The 24,326-nt window shown below is 34.8% G+C and overlaps 2 protein-coding genes across 2 annotated transcripts in view; both read right to left on the reverse strand.

Moving 5' to 3' along the window:
* The window catches only part of LOC129746372 (class E basic helix-loop-helix protein 22-like), a 162,735-nt gene that overhangs the window by 112,916 nt on the left and 25,493 nt on the right, over positions 1-24,326 (reverse strand). The window lies entirely within an intron of this gene.
* Positions 600-23,694, reverse strand: LOC129741545 (uncharacterized). Its single transcript, XM_055733287.1, has 5 exons — positions 23,633-23,694; positions 22,094-23,573; positions 21,542-21,964; positions 14,211-14,571; positions 600-643 (listed from the first exon to the last, which is right to left on the reverse strand). The coding sequence occupies exons 1-5, from the start codon at positions 23,692-23,694 to the stop codon at positions 600-602; spliced, it is 2,370 nt and encodes a 789-aa protein (XP_055589262.1).

Here is a 24,326-nt window from a genome sequence, read left to right on the forward strand (position 1 = left end):
TTGTTCTGTGGCTTTGAATAAGGTTTTTAAAAATCAAGTTTTTAAAGCAACTATAGCAATTTGAGTAATAAAAAATCATAGGCATATGTAGAAAACAATTTTCTTCAACGATTGCACCCATTTTTAACACAATTTGTGAATGGAATACATAGAAAATCAGCGATCCGCTTAGGTGGCGCATAATAGGGCATGTTCCCCTACACTAATTTTTCTGGTTGCGATGGTGGCTGCAGCGGTGGTGAAAGCTGGTGAGGCGGCTTGTTGGTGGTGGTGGGGGAGGCGGAAACGAAAAAGAAGAATATATGGGGGCAGGTATTAGTTAGGGCTAATGGTGGCGGTGGACATATGATGAGATTTTTAGGACGATTTTGCACCCTCAGTGAGATCTGAATCTCTATTGAGAGGGTGCAGTAGACTTCCAGTTTCTCCAGATTAGGCGACATCAAGTTTTTATAAATGTAGATTTAGATTACTTCTTATAAAAGTTTTGAGCTTCAGCTTAAACTTCGTAAGGTTGTTCTCAAGTCGTACGTGCGATGGTAGAGCGTTGAACATTTGGCTACCGTAATATAAGAAGGTAGCTTTTCCCCTTTCTGTGTTCATTCGACGTGTCGACAAGTAGTTGGGTCTTCGAGTGCCATACCTATGGATTGCGAGAGGAATTTGCAGATTCCGGTGAGTCTGGGGGTTGTGGAGGAAATTTTTCATTTGTACAAGAACTTGTAGTTTTCGCAGGGCTCTGACAGAAAAAACTGACGGTGGAGATTCTCGATACAAATCGATTGTTGGGTATAATCTCGGTTTTCCAAATATTATTTTCACCTATTCTGTACAGCTTGCAGCGGCGTCAATGCGCTTTTGTTGGCACTTCCCCAAATTGCTACCATGTACTGGAGTTTTGATTGAACAAAAGCATGGTACATTGATAAACGTTGCTTCATGGGAATTTATTTTTTTATCCTCCAGAGAAGGCCAACTTATGAACTTATTTCCTTTTTAATGTTTTCGAAATGGGTTGTCCATTTAAGATCGGCATCAATCATTAGTCCAAGATATTTGTAACTCTGCGCTTTTTCTATAGTTGTGGATTGTACTATCAGCTCATTCCTTGGTTGAATTTGAAGCGACCTCCGAGAGTTGAAAATTGTGTATTTTGTTTTGAAAAAAAATTTAAAGACAACAAATTTTCCGAAAAATAATCCTGGAGCAGTTGTAGATCTAGCTTCAGACTTTCAAGGATATATGGTGTAATAGTGCTTTCAAATTGATGTCTGCAGGCCTCCGCTTGCTTCGGGCAAGTACATTATGTTTGATTTTCATCAGTTTCCATAGATCGAACGACATCCACGGGCAATTTTCTTTGATCTTGGCTTCAACTTGGATCGTTTTTGTAAATTTTTCTTTCAGGTTTCTGTTAATTTCGATAAGTTTTTTTAGTTTTCCACTGGCGCTATTTTCCGAGATTTGTGATTCTTCATTTCGGAATGCTGCGTGTAGTTTATGATGTTCAATTATTTTCTTGGTTAATGTGCATTTTGTTAATTTTTTATTCAAATTGAAAGTTGAGATTATCATGGAATGGTCGCTTATGGTTGAAGGAATTGTAGCGTTGTTTACTAAACTTTGTAAACCATCTGAACAAACAACATGATCAATGAGATTGCTACTAATGGGTCTTGTCAGGTTACTTGATCCCTGGGGAAACTCGATTCCTTCGCTATATTTCGAAACAGGAATGTCTTACAGATATCAAGTATTTCAGAAAAATGTGCCAAATAGAACAAAACAACAATACTGGTATAACTTAACAAATTTTAAAAATTTAATTTTTCATGTTATTGAACTTTGTTTAAAAAATCTAACAAAATGTGATTTGAAGATCTTTACTTATCACTTTAAAATGTTTCTTGCATGAAAACAAAAATTTCAAAAATATTTATTCCAATATGTCAATTGTAAGAGTATAATATGAACTTCAAAATGCCATATTTTCAGAGCAATAGTGAACTTTCAATTTTTTTTATGATGAATTTTTCCAAAATGTATGTTATCGTAAGGTTGCCAGATTGCCCGGTTTTATCCGGATTTGCCCGGATATTTGATACTAAATTTAAGAACAGTCCGGCCCGGCCCGGTTGCCTTGATTTCATTGAAAAATGCCCGGATTTTGCCCGGATTTATTTACTTTATTTAGCAAATCAAACAAATAAAAACAACAAACACCTTCAAAACGAAATTTTTTGAGCAAGTGTTGTTAAAATAATCATGAAAGTTTTTTGGAAGTTTAAAATACGGTTGAAAATCTATCGATGAGTTTTGATGAAAAAACTTTTTTTTAAATTTTTTTTTTCTTGCTTTTTGTTGTGGAATATCTGAGTTTTGACAAAATTTGCCCGGATATTGCCCGGATTTGTGTCGTCAATTTGAAATCGAATGCCTGGATTTTGCCAGGTTTTTATATAAAAAAATAGCCAATGTCCATCCAGTAATTATCTGTTAAAAAGGACTAAAAACACTGTATTTATCTAAAAAGTAGAAAATTGCGCCTTAAAGTATGCAATGATTGTAGGGTAATAGACCGGACCTTTTATCCACGGATTTTACTAGATTTTTGCATAGGGTCAAGGCACCCCGAATTGAGGATCAAGTCTCTTTCAGTAGAGGATCATGTTTTCTGTAACTTTAAAAATATCACAATCATTTTAGCCTTACAAAAATCCATCTACTTTATCTTAGAGTTCATTTCTCGTTCCAACTTGAAATAACACGATATCAGAAAATGCAAAAGACGGCGAGTTGATAAATTTTCCCAAAAAGATGTGATGAAAATAAGAAAAGGGGATCAAGTATCCTAATTCTCCCCTAGATTTTCTCTCTCCTTCAGTTCTTCTATGAAAATCCAACGAATATTTAACTTTGTAAACAAATGAGTAAATTAAAAAATGATCGTAAGGTTTAGATAGAAAACTCCTGTTCAAAACAAATGGAACTATAACGTATATTAGGGAAAGTACACTTTAATACAGAAAAAAATCATTAGCCTCTATCTAAAAGAAATCCCGTTCCAAATCTGCTCCTTGCATCATCAATCAGCTGCCATTGAATTGGGCGGAAACAAAAGCATCATCGAGCAGCTTGTGAATAGACTTTTGTCTTGTCCGATTTCAGCCTACAATATCTCATAATGATAAGCTGACTGAACATCCCCTCCTACCCAGAAAAACCTTTCCATCTTGCAGACGAGGTTCAAAACCCGGTTATTTGCGATAACCACCTTAACGTGCAATTATTTTCCCATTTCCATAGACAATACAATCCAATTTCGAATCCCGGTGCGGTGCTGATGAAACGGTGCGGATTGAGTACCAGGGTTGAGGGCAGGGGTCGAAAGAAATCTTCAGAAGAAGCGAGCAAACGAACGAGGTCGTTTCGGGAAGACTTGGTTGAACAAAGAAAATCACCATTTTGTATATTGGTATCGGAATTGTGAAGCCCGGGACACGAATTGGGTTAGGTAGGTACCTAGAAGAAGTTGAGCGGAAGGCCTCCAACTTGGCTGTTTTCTCGGAAGGTGTGTGTATTCTTCTGGCAACTTTTTTTATGCTTTCTTGATGAAGCGAAGGGAAAATGGGAGGAAAGGCAAAAGGATCTCAAACAAAATGATGCTGTGTGCTTTCTTCTTTCGAGGTGGTTGTTGTTTTCTTTACCCTCCCGCATTTTCCTTCTGAACATGAAATAAAAAAAAAACAGTACGAAACACATAAAATTTCGATAAGAGCCAAAAGACAGACAAATGGCCAAATGAATGAATGAGAAAACCAAGAGAAACGCTCTGCCGTTACCTACATACATACGTAGTGTACCTACCCAAACCCAAACCCAAAGGAAGAAAGCCTTAATCCTTCTTTTTATTCATCGTCGAAGTCGATCTGCTTTCGCTTTGCCAAAGACCCATTTGTTTTGATGGGAGCAATCGTTACTTTTCGAATAGGTGAAAGTTTTACTTGAATAGATGTGGGTTACGCTTTTCTCCTTCGATGTTTGTTGCTGAGCCAGTGGAGCAGTTTTGGGTAGGATCAATTTTATAATTGTATCATGTTTTTGAGACAATTTCAAGTAAGATCCGATCAAAACCCTATATTATATTCCTCAAATTACAACTTCTCCAATTTTTCTTAGGGAAATTAATTATGGCAGCAAATAGATAATGTTAACGTCCATAGCATTCGCAAAAAATGGGATCAGAACACTGTTCAGCAGTTCTGTGTAGTTATTTTTTAATATTATTATTTTAATTTTGCCTTTCATACCATGAGACTGTCCCCTCTGAAGGCTAAGTTCTGTTCGGCCACCGGATTTTTTGGAAGACCATGATAAATTTGAGAAAAAATTCGGATTATGTGGTGTTTTCCAACTAGGAGTTTATTTTAGAAGATCAGGATCAGATCACAACTGATGCTTCAGAGGGGACAGTCTCATGGTATGCATTGGATTTTTGCGAAAAAGCAATATTCAAAAAGTCATAATGAATGAAAATTGCAACACAGAACGGCTATACAGTGTACTGATCCCATTTACGGTGGAATTTATGTATTTTTACTTTATTTTTCAGATATATAATGCCATAATGTAAGTCTCCAAAAAAAAATTGGAAGGGATCACTAAGAGAAAGAATCATTTTCCGAAGTGCCAGATCATTATCTAGTTCTAAAATATATTCTAAATCTAACGGATATTTTTGCCAGATTTGTCTAAAGTTATCATGAGAAGTTTTAATCAGTCCATGAGCTGCAAATATGTGAGGAATATGGAGGAGCTCAAGGATTCAAAATTTTTTAGTCGGCCCTAATGAAAATCTCATAAAACCTTGGATAATGCAATTGACTTAATTACAAACCGAAAATTTGACAGTATTTTGACAACAAGTACTCCTGAAATGTTTTAACTGATAGAACATAAATTTTATTGAACTATCTGTTTATTTTTATTTTCAAATAAATTCACCAAATTTCATTTTATTGCTGTTTTAAATTTTCACATTAATTTAACGAATTTTATAGTCAAATAATACAATTATTAGAATTATTTTTATAAGTTTGTCTTTGTTTATCAACTCTGAGTTATTGTTTTGTTTCCAGAAAACAAAATCTTGCCAATATATCTAAACTTTAAATGAGAAAAACTTAGTTTCTTGTTTTTATCCATTTCTAGCAGTACCCAATATTTCAAGTAGCAGGCTTTGGTAGAGTTGAAAGGAAGCGTTTTTTTTTCGATTGTCAAAATGGTGAAAATTTCAAATTGAAAAATTATAAAGTCTTTTAACGACTTCGGTGATTATTTACAATGGACCGGGATCTAGAGGAACAGGCAAAGTGCAGAAAGGCAACCAAAACAATGGAGCAGTACATTCAGCTGGATGAATAAAAATTGGATATTTGGAATGGAGTTCCGACAAATCGAAGCTAAGTATCTGTTTTTATATATTTTCATTACTTGAACGCTGGCGAGCCTTAGTAGAGGTGCATGGGCACAAGACTTTTGATGGATTTAGATTAACAATTTTGGTCTAGCGTTTTTTTCTTTCAATGTGTCTGGGCCACAGCCGAATCTTGTTCCTGTTGTCTGTTAAAGGTCCATTTCTTAAAAGCATTCTTTCAAATGTGTTGTTTTTTTATCCAAATTGGTTCTCTTACTTTGCCTCTTTATAAAAATTCCAATGAGATCCAACTTAACAAATTCATTCTAACATATTATTATCGTTAGTTCCTATTTTTGTTTTGAGTAGATCATAGTTGATAGTAGGGTTAACCATTCTAAAGATTTTATTCAAAAGTAATTTGCTTTTTGCATGAGATTGTAGTAAAGAAGATAGGACTAACAACTTTGACAAAAATCAATATAACACAACAAAAATGAAAAATAATTGTTTTGATTATCGTTGAGAAAATTGAGTTCTCAGAGCTGATTAAACCTACAAATCGAAAAACATCACATTAAAATATTTGGAATCAATAGTCTTCACATTTAAATGCATAATTTTACCATTTCCAAAATATTGACCATATATTTGCTAACAAAATTTTTTTGTTCAGATGAGCTTATTGAAAAATAAAAAGATTTCCATGACATGTTGAGAGTGATTAGTATATGTACCTACAAATTCATTAATTTTGGAAATATAAATTAGTAAGCTCACACAGTCAAGAAAAAAAGTCAAATATGTGTTGAACAGTAGTTGAAAAATTAAGGCTTTTAAAGAATTTTAGCGATTAGACATTTCTTTTATAATGGCCCTTTTAATTGATGAGAAATACGAGATATTTTTAGGAAATCCTTGAAAATAAATATTTGTTTTGAATATTTTGATTAACAAAAAACCTATGTAAAAAAGTGATGTAAATGCAAACAATTAGGCAATAAATTATGGTTTCAGTTTTAGCAGATTTTCTTGGTTTACTAGATCGCACTGGTCAAAAGTGTTTCCTGATCATATCCTTTAACCCACACTCCCAAAACATTATTTGCTAGGATGCAGAGGTGACCTCGGTCCTAAAGCACGAATTATTTCTTTAATCCCTTTCTCTCTTTTCCAAACTATCTTTTGACTACTAGGACGTGGCCTGCGCCGTTATTGATGATTAAAGAGAGAGCATCAGTTTTGGGCATTGTGAATGTGCTGTCAGTCCCAGACACCTTTCATTTGACCTTTGAACAAAATTGGTGGCCTCGGTCAATCACGGAGTAGCAACCATTGGCGATGTGGAATTCGTTCCACTGAGCCACGCCTGCGATCATGGTATTCGAAATGCATTTATTTTCAAACAATAAAAGATGAACAATCATATCACTAATCAACAATTAAATAAGGAAAAACCATTTCTATGAAGATCTTTTTTTTTTCAAATAGTAACAGAGCATTTCGGGTTCACTGATTCAGGTGGATGTGAGTAGTCAATCAAGCTAAGCTAAGCTATTTCTAGCAGTACCCAATATTTCAATTGGCGGCGTCAAAATATTCAAAGCTGAAAATTTCAAGCTTTACTTTAACTGCGCTTAAAAATATATAATCGTTTCATTAATTATTGTATATCATTTTTCCTCAAATCGATCCATGTTTTTAATGAATCTTTGGAAAGATCGAAAAATTGTATCTTTACTTTAATCACTGGCGCTCTTGAAATAAAAATAAAAAAATTCCTTTTTTATCAAAATCAATTTAATCATCATCTTTGTGTTTTGAATAAAATCTTTAAAGTTCAAAATGGAGCTTTTTTTCTTATCGAAAATTTAATTTAAAATCGTGGTTTTATTTTATTTATTGATTTAAAATTTTGATTCTGATAGATTTTGAATCGTATCAGTGAAATTTATTATTTTTTTAAGTTTGTGTGATGTTAATGAGAACCTTAAAAAATGATTTTAGAAATAATTTTTCTTATTTTTTGCATTTTTTGGTATTGTTATTTTAGCTAGCTAAATTTTTAGTTTTGAAAAAACCCCTCCCCATGGACGGGTCCTTCGCACGGGCCTGGACCTTACTACAGACTAGAGTGTCCATTTCCCGGCCAATTTTCTATTCCCGGGAATCGGGAAATCTGGTGGCCTGTTTCCCGGGAATTCCCGGGAACCCGGGAAATATTCAAAAACATGTAAAATATATGTACTTTGATTCAAATATACATAGGTTATCGAACCTTCCGTGCATACAAGCACATAATTTGTTCAAAATGTACTCTCCATAATGTTTTTAACTTATTTTTAATTAAATAAATCAAACTGTTTTAAACAATGATAAATTAAAAACAGTCAAACGAACTATCAAATAACTCGAATATGTCAAATGAAGAAATTCATTCGTGCAAATAGGGGTAGTAAAAAAATTATTTTTATTTGTCGATAATTCCAACCTTTTTTCGTTTTTCTGCAAATTTTACATATTTGCTCTTCATATGAAAAAAAAAATACAATGTATCCTTCATTTTGAGATTTTGAAATTCATCTGGCATTCAAAATCAGAGGAAAACAAGTGCATACATATTACTTTCGATAAAACACAATCTGCCTACCTGCGCTACGCGAAGTGTTGTGGGTTTTTCGTTCAATGAAAACGATGTGGAAATTCATATAATCTTTTCAAACTTATCTATTTGAATAAAAAATTGCACAACATTGCATTGGCTGCAAAATGTCTACTGCCACAGGAATCGGAATATCCTCAATGAGTTTTGTATGACTACATTTTCAAAAAGAACAATAAGAATGATTTGGGAGGCTGTCAGGCTTTTCCAGAGAAATAATTTCATACATGTCGAGAATTCCCGGGAATGAAACTATGATTCCCGGGAATCGGGAATTCTCGAATTTTTCAAATTCCCGGGAATTCCCGCCCGGGAAATCCCGGGACGGACACTCTTCTACAGACCAACGATATTTTGAATATTGACTTTTTTTTGAAAAAAATAAAAAACGTTTCCTGCTTCCTTTCGTAACCCTAATCCGTTTTTGAGTATCAATCTGACACTATTGGACACTATTGGAAGAGATCCTAAATAAATTCTTGAAACCTTTAATTTTACATCATCACTTTTTATGGATGCGCCCTGAAAACCCAGGAAAAAAACTTCCTGATAAGACTTTGAGTGTCAACTTGACACTACTCGCTTTAAACCAATATATCTCTCTTGTTTCCCAACTGAATTTTACAAATCTTATAGCTTTGGAAACTTCGTAATGTAACTAAAATGTGTTTATCAGACATTGTTCATCTACAATACTTCAGTTTTCCATTATTCAAAGTCTAAGAAAAAAACCGAAAAACATGCTTCGAAAATAAGACTGTAGATGAAACCGTTCATAATTGTATAGAAATTGGAAGCTCGCGCTCTGTCATTTTGATTTTCAACTTCCATAACTTTTTTCTCTGATGATATTTTTCAATCAAATTTTCTGCGTGAGATAGATCAACTATCACACTATCATATCACGAAATTTGAGATTTCTAAAAATTGTGTGGCCAGAGATACAGTGACTCTACGAAAATCGGGCTTCTTGGACTAACACCATTCAAACTGCGATATCTCAGAAATTACGCAACGCTTTTTATTGAAATTTTGCAGAGTGATTGTTGAAATATAAAGTTAACATCTCTGAAATTTTTGAATATTCTATTAATGAGATCAAAAGTTATGCGATGTACAATATTTCAAGCATGAACCTTAAAATGCGATTTCTATAAAATTTTGGACGAATGCTTCCATACGTAAATCATATTTTGTGTTTAACAATCAGTAAATCTGTTTCAATCAAAGCCAAAAACTTATATTATTGTTTTCTATGTAAGCTTATCGCTTAATATGCTATTTGGAAATCAGTTTTGATGATTTTAACGTATTCATTATTCACAAATTGACAATCTATTTCATTAATTGAACTTTATCTAGAGCAGGGGCGAGAAACCTATTGAACCAACGGGCCAGTTTTATTTAAAAACATTCTCGGCGGGCCGCGCTAATATGAATTAAAACTCGTCAATCATTTATCGAACTCTATAGATAATAACAAATAGATTTGCTAGATAAGCAAAAACTAAATCGTAATAATTAAAAATATTAAGCGATTTTTTTTTATTTCAAATCACTTATTTTAAATCTTTGAAAAAAAACTTTGTCAATTAACTTTAACTTCTTCGCAAACATTCGTTCTTCCAAATATAGACATTTTTATTTTATAATTCGTTTATTTGAAACGGCTCATACCGAAACATAGACATCATTTGCATCACATTTTTCCTTAAAAACGTACGATGCACAAACACGTTTAACGCCTTTCCATATAGGCCATTTTTATCTTAACTGGCGGTATCTACTCATTAATTTCTTTAAAAGTCTTCTGGAGCTATGTATCTATATCACAACAATAACTAAAATACTAGAGATATATATTTTTTTTTATTTTTGTGGTTCAAATTCACTGATCTAAATTTCGGTTTCCTGTACGTATTTCCAAAAAAATCCACAGTTAAAATTGGCCCTACGAAGCCCTGATTTTTTTTTCCTGCAATTCGCGAAAAACATTCTTAATATAACGTGTCAACCAAATATGCTGAAATCCTCGGAATAACAAAAATATCTCACAGATTCCCAAGCAAATTTTAGGAGAGTCTACATTCTTTATTGTTTTTTAGCATTTTTTAATAGATTTTATTAATTAAACTTTAGTGCCACTGGGAAAGGATTTCAAAGGCCTGTTGAAAAAAATATCTTCACGTTTTGAATATGAATTGTTATTTACCAAGTGAAAAGACTGAATTTGTCAACGTTAGGTATAACATCAGAGAATATTTCCACAGATTTTTTGAATCAAATACAAAATTACAATACAGGGTTTTATCATGAATGCAAATTTTTTTTCCGGCACTTTTCATGCTGAGTTTTAATTCAATTGCTAACGAAATAAGCATTTTTTTCCAATTTGATAAAATAATAATGTTTTCAAAAAAAAAATTCTGCTGAGTTAATTTATCATACAACTTTATCTTTGACAAAAATATGAAAATCATCATTATGTGCTCATAAATATTCTTCCGATTTTTTTTAATTTGCGTTTGCCGACTTTCATTTAGTTATCGATTTTGAATTTAAAAAAGCTCAAGAAAAATTAGGAAAATTTTATTTTAAATAAGAATAAACTCCAATATTTCATTTCTGACAATGATATTGCACTTATCCCTTTGAAAAACACATTGAATGTTACATTTCTGGAAAAAAGTTACCAATATGAATGATTGAGGGATAAATGCAAACAGAATCACGTAAATTACATATTTAAACGAGTCGCCGTATCAACTATTTATGGTTTATTGGCTGGTATTTTATGATATCTAACGAACTACCGCAGGCAAAAATTACGAAAATAATCCAATTCGGAAAGGCTTCGCGGGCCGCACATTGGGGTCTCGAGGGCCGTGAATTGCTCATCTCTGATCTAGATTGCTAAGTTTTTTTTTTGTTAGATATAAAATTATTATTAAAGGCTAAATAACTCACACTAGATGAAAACATGAAATTTTGTTGGCCGCAACCTAACAACCTTAGGACAAATTTTAAAAGTTTGTCACATTTGAATAGCATTTTGTTGAGCATCTTTTCATTTTAATACAGAAAACTTTTAAACTATGTTTTTAATTGTCTAAATCGGAAGGCAAAATGCTTAAGATTTAGCTCAATGATTTTGAATTATAATTCTAAATAATTAACCATATAATTATGAATGTTATTCTGAATTCAGAAGCTCATTTCTGTTTTCTAAATTTTACCAACCTTATTTCTAAAATCTTAAAATTCAAAAATGTATATTTAAGTATGAAAATGGAATTCAAGTTATGATTGAAAGTTACAGAAGGGAAAGTCATTTATGTTTTCTATGTTTTAATACTTAATTGATTTTGGAATATTTTGGGTTCCTAAATTCAAATCAATCGATTTCAAAAAGAAATTAAAATATATTTTTTTTAAACTCCAAAAATAAACCTACTTGAATACGTACAACAGATTTTAAACCTTTCTGTTGTCTTTCATTCAATCAATTTTGCTTAGATATTTTAGTTTCAGAAACACAACGCTTTAACAAATTAAATAATATCTAAATAATAAATCTGACATCATTCAAAAAAGTTTTTGAGAATTTGATATTTAGGATTTCAACTTATTTCCCAACCTTGCCGAAGTCTACAAAACGTTTTGACTGGTGCCTCAAGAAATATGAAAGATTCATTTTGTTCATTAAATTTAGTTCAAAATTTCCATTTTTTGTTGAATTGGAACAAAAATGACAAAACGGAAACTATTATCACTTTTTCCTCCAAAGTCAAAATTACTCGCGGTCCTCGAGAAAGTCGATAACTAAATTGAAACAATTTTTTTATATCTTTGTCATGTAGTTTTGCCAGCGCATAAATTTTTTGAATGCATTTTTTTAACCTATTTTTAGTATTTATATTTAAAATAAGAGCTTATATCACTCTTAAATTGCTTGAAATTGAAAATCTATTTTTTAAATCCTTAGCATATTTAGGACTAACTATGAAAAGTTTCGTCTAAGAAACATCACGTCTGATTTTTTCCTGTATTTATGAACTAAAACTGGTTTCAATAAGGGGGGTGGCTTAAAAAAAATTACTGCATATCGTATAAGAAATGAATTTGTTCTATATTTTTTAGAACAACCATTAATCAAAACATTTTTATTTATCAGCTTCAAAATTTTGAAGAAATTTGAGCGACTCAATACGCCTGATCATGCAAGAATTTGCTAAAGCAAAACAAAACCTAATTAAATCATTGTTTTATGCAAAACAAGTGCTTTTCAGCATCAAACAAGTTTTATTAAAAATCACTAAATAAGAAAGTAAAATTTTGACCCTTCGCACTGGTCGGTAGATTGATGAGAGAAATTTGACGTTTGAAAGATTTTTTTCTTTTTTTATTCAGTCTTCCTCCCCCAGACTTTGACGAACGCATCAGTTGGTGCGTACAAAAAGATCGGCTTAGGAAGACATAATACATAGAAGATCTCCAAGCAAACGACAGGTTGCAACACATCGTCTCAATTTCAGGGGCTGCAAGGAAAAACGACGTCAAATCACTTCGTTCCAAATTCATAGATCTCTCCTATATCAAGAACGAAATTCTTCTGATCATTTGTATTTTTTTTGTATTATCCTTGAAAGGCAAACCATCGATTTCGTATTAAGGTTCAATTTTTCTTCGAATGAAATTTTCCGACGGAATCTACATTTGTCTTTTTCAGTGCCTCACCCCTATTTTAATTTCTTTCTTTAAAGTAACGTGAAGAAATAACTTCTAGATTTTCAACAGAGCTTCTTCCTTCCATGGAATTATAAAAAAAAACGAATCCATTTCTAGCACCTCAATCTGCGTATTTTCACTTCAAAAGTTCTCCATCTATTCTCCAGGTAAAACACAAGTAACAAATAGCGGGAATTTTGGCATTTAGGTAACTTTTCTCACACCAACACAGATTGACAAAAATATGGGCTTTATAGACTTTGCTTGCAACAGCGAGCCTTTTAGATGTGGGAATAGCATTCGGAAAACCCGCAACCTTGAGGTCTTTTTTTCGATTGAAAAAAGTTTAAATGTTGATGTGTTGAGACTTCGCAATATTTCTCGTATTTATACCACGATTTGTTCTCTACTGCTGGACTACTTCGATGAATGTAGCAGCAAAAATGATATTTTTGATGAATTTTCACCAATGTTAATTTTGTGTTCCATGTTTGGTAATGTGTTTACGATTTGTGTAGAAAGCTGTTTGTCAAAAGCTCTTCAACATATTTTTTATAACTGTTTATCTTCACTGTTTATCCTTAATGTTGTTATCCAACTATATAAATACATAACTCTAAATTCAAGGTGTGCTTCTTTGATGCCTATCACTATATCTTCTATAACTTCCCATGTGATTTCTTTTAAGTAAAAAAATACTTTGAAGCAAGATTGAAACTATCTACCTTAAGTCGACGCCCCTGGCCTTCGCACTTGGCAGGTGGGCATTGGGGTGAAAGTTCAAAGGTGGGAGCGCAAAAGCATTAAGCGGGAAATCGGCCACTGTACTAGCTACTAGCAAGGTGTGTTGTCAGCCTCCTTTAGTTCAGTTCAGACTTGGATTCCAACTCCAAATGGAACTGAAAGCAATCGCACATTAAGTGCGGTACTAGCTACAAGGTAGCCGGAAAGAAAATGGGGAAACAACAATTGTAGCAGCACGGATACAGATTTTCTTTTATGAAGATGAACGACTTTACAGCAAGATGTATTTCTTTCTGTTAGTTCGACTAGATAGAAAGCAGCAGTAGAACACGTATTTTACTTCTCGAGAGTTCGGGCCATTTGTTTTCATGACTAATGTCAGGATTTAATGGTCTCTCTGTTCTGCTACTTCATGAGGGGAGAAAAGCAGATGAGTGAAATGTGGACCTACATTTCATCTGGCTCTCACTCATAAGCTCATGTCACAATTTATCTAAAATAACATTCTTTAAAAACTTGAGAACATAAAAAGTTGCTAAAGGTTAAAGGTTTTTAGAAAAAAATCAAAAATAACAATTACTGTATAGTTTTTCCAGTTCTTCCACAAGCGAAAAAGCTTTTCATTTTATAAATGGTTGAATGAGAAGCTCTTCCACTCACTTTCAAGCAGTTTGATTGTTTCTATGCCATTTCCATCGATCGATTCCGAACACTTTCGTAGAAAACTACTTTGCTCTGACAAATTGACATCCTTTGCCGAGTTTTCCCCGGCGAGTCCAAGATAAGACGACACTGGAAGAAAGCCCCAAGAAGAACCGGAATGCAACACCTGAGCCCCGGGATTGCGGGACCAACCCAAATCAGCCACGGGTGGATGGGAAATTGTGCATCGAATTGGACTCCTAGAAGTGATGCGATCCCGGTGCAGAGCAAAGCAGCTGGTACCAGGTGGTGGAGCGAGGGTTTGAAAATAGTTTTGCAAGTTACTTCCACAAGTTGGGTTTGTGCTGCCTCCATCTTGCTAATGGTTTGGAGCATAAAGGAGTCGGCAACCATAAAACACATGCAAAATTTTCTGATTCAAAATGTATAAAATTTTGAAAATGTACAAAGTTATCAGAGAATGTCAAAAATATCATCAATGTCAAAGATGGCTGGAATGGCAAAACGGTAAAACAGCAAAAATGTCAAAAATGTCAAAAATGTCAAAAATGTCAAAAATGTCAAAAATGTCAAAAATGTCAAAAATGTCAAAAATGTCAAAAATGTCAAAAATGTCAAAAATGTCAAAAATGTCAAAAATGTCAAAAATGTCAAAAATGTCAAAAATGTCAAAAATGTCAAAAATGTCAAAAATGTCAAAAATGTCAAAAATGTCAAAAATGTCAAAAATGTCAAAAATGTCAAAAATGTCAAAAATGTCAAAAATGTCAAAAATGTCAAAAATGTCAAAAATGTCAAAAATGTCAAAAATGTCAAAAATGTCAAAAATGTCAAAAATGTCAAAAATGTCAAAAATGTCAAAAATGTCGAAAATGTCAAAAATGTCGAAAATGTCGAAAATGTCAAAAATGTCAAAAATGTCAAAAATGTCAAAAATGTCAAAAATGTCAAAAATGTCAAAAATGTCAAAAATGTCAAAAATGTCAAAAATGTCAAAAATGTCAAAAATGTCAAAAATGTCAAAAATGTCAAAAATGTCAAAAATGTCAAAAATGTCAAAAATGTCAAAAATGTCAAAAATGTCAAAAATGTCAAAAATGTCAAAAATGTCAAAAATGTCAAAAATGTCAAAAATGTCAAAAATGTCAAAAATGTCAAAAATGTCAAAAATGTCAAAATTGTCAAAAATGTCAAAAATATCAAAAATGTCAAAAATGTCAAAAATGTCAAAAATGTCAAAAATGTCAAAAATGTCAAAAATGTCAAAAATGTCAAAAATGTCAAAAATGTCAAAAATGTCAAAAATGTCAAAAATGTCAAAAATGTCAAAAATGTCAAAAATGTCAAAAATGTCAAAAATGTCAAAAATGTCAAAAATGTCAAAAATGTCAAAAATGTCAAAAATGTCAAAAATGTCAAAAATGTCAAAAATGTCAAAAATGTCAAAAATGTCAAAAATGTCAAAAATGTCAAAAATGTCAAAAATGTCAAAAATGTCAAAAATTTCAAAAATGTCAAAAATGTCAAAAATGTCAAAAATGTCAAAAATGTAAAAAATGTCAAAAATGTCAAAATTGTCAAGAATGTCAAAAATGTCAAAAATGTCAAAAATGTCAAAAATGTCAAAAATGTCAAAAATGTCAAAAATGTCAAAAATGTCAAAAATGTCAAAAATGTCAAAAATGTCAAAAATGTCAAAAATGTCAAAAATGTCAAAAATGTCAAAAATTTCAAAAATGTCAAAAATGTAAAAAATGTCAAAAATGTCAAAAATGTCAAAAATGTCAAAATTGTCAAAAATGTCAAAAATGTCAAAAATGTCAAAAATGTCAAAATTGTCAAAAATGTCAAAAATGTCAAAAATATCAAAAATGTCAAAAATGTCAAAAATGTCAAAAATGTCAAAAATGTCAATAATGTCAAAAATGTCAAAAATGTCAAAAATGTCAAAAATGTCAAAAATGTCAAAAATGTCAAAAATGTCAAAAATGTCAAAAATGTCAAAAATGTCAAAAATGTCAAAAATATCAAAAATGTCAAAAATGTCAAAAATGTCAAAAATGTCAAAAATGTCAAAAATGTCAAAAATGTCAAAATTGTCAAAAATGTCAAAAATGTCAAAAATGTCAAAAATGTCAAAAATGTCAAAATTGTCAAAAATGTCAAAAATGTCAAAAATATCAAAAATGTCAAAAATGTCAAAAATGTCAAAAATGTCAAAAATGTCAAAAATGTCAAAAAAAGTTTCAAAAATGACAAAGAGAACAAAAGTTTCGAAAATGTTAAAAATCTTGAAAAAAAATTTATTGTATATAAATGGAACTGTTTTTTGTTTGTCAAATGGTTCGACTCTTCCATTGCCAATTATAGGAATTTGTTTCACGTACTCAAAAGGTTGCCGACCCCTGCTGGAGGGGGATCCAATCAGAGGAGAAAAAACTCTCCTACAAATGATCTAAATTTGAAGGATCCCAGCATCGCTTGAGGGAAATTTTTCCATTTTAACTGTGGGTTGTCAGAACTTTTTCATCTTCGCTAAGCCAAACCAAAGACTGAAGTATAAATATCTAAGTAATCTAATAATTATTATAACGATGTCAATCGGTTCAAGACAGTAAGTTCTATAAACATTGAAAATTCAAATTTTTAAGTTATTCTTACATAGCTTAACTTTTTGAAATCACCCATAGTCAAATTTAAAACTTCAATTCACTCGACCCCATTTTCCCTGAAGATAACTTTTTTCTTACCCGAAAAACAGCAAACAAAAATTTCTCCCAAATGTAGCTGTAACTAACATGCAGGCAGTCAGGTGGGTGGTGATAGCTCGAATCCCTAAAAAAGTTTGTCTCGAAGGCTGTTTTTCCCCCGTCGTCGTAGTTATAATTCCTCGTTCGAGCAAAAAACTTTTTACCGTTGATTCTGTTTTTACCACGGCAAGGGATTTTGACGAGGGATACTTTTGCTGGCCCAATACTTTTGCTTGCTGGAGGATACTTGAGCTTCGGGATGGAACTATAAATGGCATTTTTTCGAGTGGAAACGAAAAAGAAAACTTCTAGCTCACTGACTGAACAATTGCATTCTTTCGAAACCTTACTGGAGTAGGATTTGTTTTGTATCGGTGGGCTTAAGGGTTCAACAGAGTTATGGTTGAAAAAATAGCCATTTTTTTAATTCATCTTTTGGCACAGATTTTTTGAATAAGAGATTTGAAGCAAATAAAACTTCTAAAGAAAATAAAATCCTTAAAATTTCAGCCATTCAAAGTCAAAATTTTAAGTAATACTTAGCTCAACTATCCGGCGCCAATATTCGGTACATCTCTATCCAAAATCCAATTTGAACCAGAATTTCAAAAAAATATTTTTGGTTTCTTTTTCCAAATGATTATTCGAACTGCAAATAAAGAATCCTGAACTGGATACAGAATACTAGATTTGAAAACAGAAGTACAACTTTGATTTTGGTAATACGGAACCAAAATTTCTAAAATTAATTTGACCTCATTTCCAAATAATATTCAAAACTGCGATTCTAAAGGGCGAACACGATATTATTGCGACACCGAAAATGTCATGCCAATTTTCTTATAATGTTTAGAATCAAACCAAAGTTTTAGGGTAGTTTTATACATATATTTGCTTCAAAAATCAAAACAAAAGTTAATCGATTGAGCCTTAAGTGTAAAATTGGGTGCATTTTCGGTTGATGTCCTCCATCAAAGTCTTAACAGTGTCATTCGGTACCAGTTTCTCAGTCTTTTATCCATTTTCTAAACATGTCCTTCTCGTCTTTGACTGTCTCCTTGCTCTTCCGAAGTTTCCGCTTTATATTGCCCAGTACTGCTCCACCGGGCACAGCTCCGGACAGTTGTTCATGTCCTTTGTAGCAAAATGGACAGAATTTACCTCATACCACACCAGAACATGTTTGGAATATTGACATGATGCCAAATCTCGTCAAAATAGCGAAGCTTCGTCGTGCTGCTGAAGAACGGCAAAAGACACTTCTCGAGGCACTCAGATTTGTAGATCTCGCCATTTACTGTGCCCTTTGTCACGGAAGGCTCACTTCTCAGTCCGCAAGAGCAGATGGCCTGCCAAACGAAATGTTTGGAGGCGAACTTCGACATTTTCTTCTTCTTAAATTTGTCAACCACATCGAACTTGCGAAACTTACCGGTGAAAAACTTCAACCCCGGAATTTACTTGAAATCGGTTTTTCTATACGTTTCGTCGTCCATCACACAGCAGCCATATTTTGTCAGCATCTTCTCGTAGCTTTAGCGGCCGATTGTTGCCGCTCATCGCGATTTGGGAAGTTCTGTACCTTGTATGTATGTAGCCCAACTCCCCAGCAAACATGAAATCGCATTAAAAATGATAACTCAAGTCATTAAAAATGTTACTGCGAATCGTAATTCCAACTAACGCAAGTGAAAGGTCGTAAAAAGCGTTACTCAAACTCGGATGAAATGGTTGAAATCGGATATGTTTTAATGTTTTATTTATTATATTACTAGCTGACCCGGTGTGCTTTGCTACACCTTTCAGAATAAAAAGATTTTCTGAAATCATTCAAATTTTTATTGTTTTTGGTATTATTTAAAATCAAATTATGACGAAATTAATAAGCAACCACTATAAAATGAGAGCTTCAGCTGGAGTTTCAAATTGCAACACAAACCATAACTTATATTCTGAATCTTGATTTATAAATTTGTTTTAAAGATCTGATAATTTTCATCTGTTTCCTTAAGTTTCGCCCTAAAAAAGAAGGGTCCCAAATAAATCGTTCGCAAATAATCTAACTCATAAAGTATGGTTGTTTTTGCTTGATATGTTCTGGATTTATGCTAAAAAACTGATTAAAGAGCCCCCCCCCCTGTCCTTTCCTTCACCCCCTGCTGAATGGAGATTGTAATCTTTAATAAACATTTTTTTCGTTCCCAAAAATCTTCTTATATCAAATATAATTCCATTGGTTGATAAGTATTTAAGCTTTACAACAAAAATTGTATGGAGCCCCTTTCTTTCTTTCCCTCTCTACACTGTAAAGCATAAGAGTCTATACTATAACAATCGTAGAAACATATCTCGTAACCAAGTACCTTTCCATGCCATATTTGTTTCCATTTGTTGGCTTCGTAAGCATAAATTGAGAACATATGCTAACAAAATTGTATTGGGCTCACCTCCCTCCTCCCATGTACCTTCTCACTGAAAGAAGGATGATGTGTCAAACAATCATAATGTCATACCAAAATGATTTTCCATGTTAAGTATTGTCCATTTCTCGGATTTTGTAAAACAAAAGTTAAATGTAAGCTTCCCTCTTCCCTTCCTATATTCCATGCCATGCCAAATTTGGTTTTATTTATGGAGTAAATTTTTGAGTTATGTATAAACTTGAAAGGAAGTACAGTAAGTAAATTTGGTTTCATTTGCTCGATTAATTCTTGAGTTATGCAAAAAACAGGAAACCCCCCCCCCCCCTTTTTCCTTTATATCTTACCGCTTAAAAGGTACGGCTTCAATTTATAATAGAAACACTTCTCGTATCCAAATACACTCACATGTCAAATATGGTTCAATTTGCTTGATCCAGTTATACTGAAAATTGTAAGGGAGACCTCGCCTCCCCATTTTCATCCACCTCTTCGAAAGAGTGAGGGATACCAAATATTCATAGAAGCATTTCTCGTACCCAAATATCGTTCCATGCCAAATTTGGTTCAATTTGCTGTTGTAGTTCTTTAGTTATGCAGTAAAAATTGTATGAAATTCCCCTCCCTCTTTCCTTCCTCCCCGCTGCAAGAAGGAAGGGGTCTCAAACAATCATTAGAACATGTCACGTTCCCAAATACCCGCCCATGCCAAGTTTGGTTCCATTTGCTTAATTACTTTCTTAGTTATGTTGAAAACTATAAAAGAGGCCCCTCCCCCTTTATATCTCCCTACTGGAAAGAGGGAGGGGTCTCAAATAATCATAGAAATATTTTTCGTATCCAAATACCCTCCCATGCCAAATTTGGTTCCATTTGCTTTATTAGTTTTTGAACTATATAAAAAAATATGAAAGAGGCCCCTCCCCCTTTCAACTGGAAAGAGGGAGGGGTCTCAAATAATCATTGAAATATTTTTCGTATCCAAATACCTTCCCATGCCAAATTTGGATCCAATATCTTGATTAGTTCTCGAGTTAAATGAAAAATTGTAAGGTAGCCCCCATCCCCCCCTTCCTATCACGCCACTGAAAGGAGGGAGGGGTGTCAAATATTCATTGAAATATTCCTCGTTCCCAAATACCACCCCATGCCAAATATGATACCATTTGCTTGATGGGTTCTCGAGTTATGCAAAAAATTGTCTTTTGTTTGGGAGGCCCCTCCCCCCCTTCATGAGAGAGGGAGGGGTCTCAAACCACAATAGGAACCTTCCCCTGCCTCCAATACCCCCACCTGCCAAGTTTCACGCAAATCGGTTCAGTAGATTCCGAGTCTATAGGGAACAGACAGACAGACAGACAGACAGAAATTCATTTTTATATATGGCCTGCCTTCGACCAGACCGAACTGAGCGCCATTAGAAAATTTAAAAACACCTGAAACTAAATCTCGAGTTATTCATATCCTAGATCGCAAAACCGAATACAAATGATTAAAATGAATTATTTGAATTATAAACTAATGATTCTAGTTCATTAACATCAAAGATTGTGTTTCTAGATGAAAATATTTGGACATGAAGTTCAAGTGTCTCGAAAAAATCCTGATGGCGTTCAGCTCGGTCTGGTCGAATCCCGACCATATATAGATAAATCAACGGATCACATATTGATCCAAATGAAAAACTATAGTTTAGGACAATGTACATACAAGCGGTAATCTACGTTAAACTTAAAACTCTAAGAATTTTTCTTCGGAATACATCACGCGAAACGTCAAAGTCGAAGTACCCGGAGTAGCGGTTAAATGTTTTTATAACACCGATTAGAGCTGTGTTGGCCCCATAATTGTTCAGCCGGAGAGGGACGAAGAGCTGAAGATCACGATTCCTCAGAACTCGTGGCTGTACGTTGAGTCGAAGTTCCTCTAACAATACGGGGCAGTCTATTCTCGATGAGAGCAGATCCGCAACGACCGAGGCTCGTGTGGCGGTCCGGCGGGCTTGCAGCGTGTCGATGTCGATTAGACGACAGCGGCTCTCGTAGCTGGGAAGTCGGAACGGGTCGTGCCAGTTGAGCTGTCGGAGAGCGTATCGCAAAAAACGCCGTTGGATGGCCTCAATACGCTCTGAGCCGTTTTGATAATATGGGCACCATACAGCCGAGGCATATTCAAGGGTCGATCGAACCAAACTACAATAAAGACTCTTCAAGCAGTAGACATCCTTGAAGTCTTTCGTCATGCGAAAAAGAAGACCCAGACATCTGGAGGCTTTGTCGACGATGTAGTTAGTGTGAGTCTTGAAATTCAACTGTGTGTCTAGAATCACGCCAAGATCTTTCACTTGTTCGACGCGAGCGATAGCCTCGTTTCCAAGATGATAAATGGCTGATAATGGGAGCCGCTTGCGGGAAAACGAAATTACTGCACATTTACTGCGATTCAAGGGAAGGCAATTTACATCACACCAAGAGGCGAAAAGGTTGAACTGACTCTGTAGGAAGTTTACATCCTCGGGACCGTTGATGCGGCGATACAGTTTCAGGTCATCAGCATACGCTAGTTTTGGTCCATCAAGGAGCTACAGCACGTCGTTGAAGTATATCAGGAATATTATTGGTCCTAGATGACTCCCTTGAGGCACTCCGGATTTGGCGGAGAACTGACTGGAAAATGATTCACCTATTCGAACAATGAGTTTTCGTCCTACCAGGTAGCTGCGGAACCATTCCAGTAGAGACCCGCAGATACCAATACGATCGAGTTTGGCGATGGCTATGGAATGGTTCACCTTGTCGAAATCAGCTGACAGATCAGTGTAGATGACGTCGGTTTGAGATCCTATGGCAAAACTGTCTTGCACAGTAGACGTGAATGTCAACAGGTTTGTAGTCGTAGAGCGCTTGGGCATAAATCCATGTTGTTCATTTGAGAAATAAGGCTTGCAATACGAAAAAATGGGTTCCAAAACAACCAGCTCGAACAATTTGGCTATCGCACATAAGGCAGAAATGCCACGATAGTTGTTCACATTTCGTCTGTCCCCTTTTTTGTGCACCGGAAACATATAGGCCTCTTTCCATAAGGATGGGAACGTAGACTGATCGAGTGAAACTCGGAAGATTATTTTTAGAGGTATCAGCATATGTGATATATATCGCTTCAAGAAGGTAGCTGGTATGCCATCTGGTCCTGCGGAAAGGCTGTGTTTCAGCTTAGCGGTCGCTTTCAAAATAATATCGTCGTCTACAACAATTTGATTCAGCCATGTGTTCAAATGAGGGAGGTCCGAGGATATTGAGTTTGAGTCAAATACACTACGGAATTTGTCAGCGAAGAGGTCACAGATTTCAGGTTCCGAAGTCGCTAAATTATCATCCAGAAACATGGAGGGCGGTAGGCCGGATTCTTTCCGCTGGTCCTTGGTGTACTGCCAAAATGATTTGGTTTTTGTTTTGAAATCTCGCTGTATCCGAATTAAGTAGCTCTGGTAGCAGCGTGAGCATAGTTTTTTATAAGCTGAGTTGAGTTTGCAATACTCATTTTTAGCGCGGAGAGTTTTGTGCCTAGTGTAATAACGGAGAGCTTTATTCTTGAGCGTTTTCATTTGTCGCAGTTCTTTCGTTACCCAAGGAGCTCGTAGGTTAGAAACTGATGAGCGTTTCGGTACGTGCCGATCGATGATGTAATTGATTATATGGGAAAATTTCATAGCTGCAGCGTTCGGATCGAAAGATTCCAGTTCAGATTCCCAGTCGATAGCATCGAGCGTTTGTGAAACAGCGACAAAATCAGCGTTCTTAAAGTCGAGAAAGAATTGACCAGGTTTTTCGATGTGGGCAAAAGCTCTAGGAATATCAAGTGAAAGCAGCAGAGCAGGGCGATGAGGAACAACCTTGACCAAGGGCGTAGGAGCCTCTTCAATCGTAGCCAATTGGGGTCCGTCGCTGATGAAGCAGAGATCGAGCATGCGACCATTTTCATTCTCTATGCTGTTGATCTCGCGGAGAGTTGCCGTGCTTAGAGAGTCGAGAATCGTGTTGGAAGGCACCGTAAACGAAGATCTGGTTGGATCGGCAAACAAAAAATTGCCTTGCGAGGGAATCCACTTAAATCCTGGTAGGTTGAAGTCCCCGATGATAACGATGTCGTCTTCAGGAAGCGTGAGAGAACACAATTTAGAAAGGCCGCTGGAAAAGGAATCAGCAAAAGATGCATTTCTAGTACGATCAGGAGGCAGATACACAACCCCAACGTAGTTTTTTCGTGCCAAGATCGATATGGGTCCATACGAATTCTTGATCGTTCCATGATTCGTCGTAGATGGGGATGGCTGAAAGAGTGGATCGGATAGCAATCAGAACTCCACCACCTGTGGATTTCGTGCTGTTGTTGGGACCTCTGTCACAACGAAACACAGTGTAGTCAGAGCTGAAGACTTGACTAGACAGGGTTCTATCGTTCAGCCAGGTTTCTGTTAAATCAGCGCGACTGAGTCGAAGGGCTCGGAGGTCTCCGTAATGCCTTGTTCGGTGCGTCCCGGTGATGGAATCCCGTCAGAAACGGTTGATTTGCGCAAAGCATCGTTGATACAGAAGCTGTTAGAAGTTGAAGTCTGGTTACGCGCAGGTAATGTTCCCAAATTTGAAAAATACTTGCCTATGAAAGCAGGCTGGAGATAAAGAGTCCGCCAAGTTTGCAGATTTTGAAGACGATTTCGTTCCTTTTTTTTTCTTCCGCGTGGGTCAAGTGAGAGAACAGATTTGATGTTCTCTCTGCGACCAGCAGTGCAAGCAGATTGATAATAATTAGATAATGTTACAAGAATTGCCCAATGACAGAAGCAGTAAATATTGTTGCTGGCAACGGTTCGCATGCGTTGAGAGAAAAAACTTGTACTCTCTTGCATTCTTTCTAAGTATGTATATTGGTAGGTAAATGCT

Source organism: Uranotaenia lowii, chromosome 2 (assembly GCF_029784155.1).
Source record: "Uranotaenia lowii strain MFRU-FL chromosome 2, ASM2978415v1, whole genome shotgun sequence".
In the NCBI taxonomy this organism is placed as follows: Eukaryota; Metazoa; Arthropoda; class Insecta; order Diptera; family Culicidae; genus Uranotaenia; species Uranotaenia lowii.

Excerpts from the sequence above, each read along its gene's own strand:
- LOC129741545 (XM_055733287.1), bottom strand. The coding sequence starts at position 23,694 with ATGGAACGATCAAGAATTCGTATGGACCCATATCGATCTTGGCACGAA. Across the intron at positions 21,965-22,093 it reads AATGGTTCCGCAGCTACCTG|CTCCTTGATGGACCAAAACT; the intron begins GTAGGACGAAAA and ends GACGTGCTGTAG. Across the intron at positions 14,572-21,541 it reads CCCTTGAATATGCCTCGGCT|CAAGATGGAGGCAGCACAAA; the intron begins GTATGGTGCCCA and ends CCAAACCATTAG.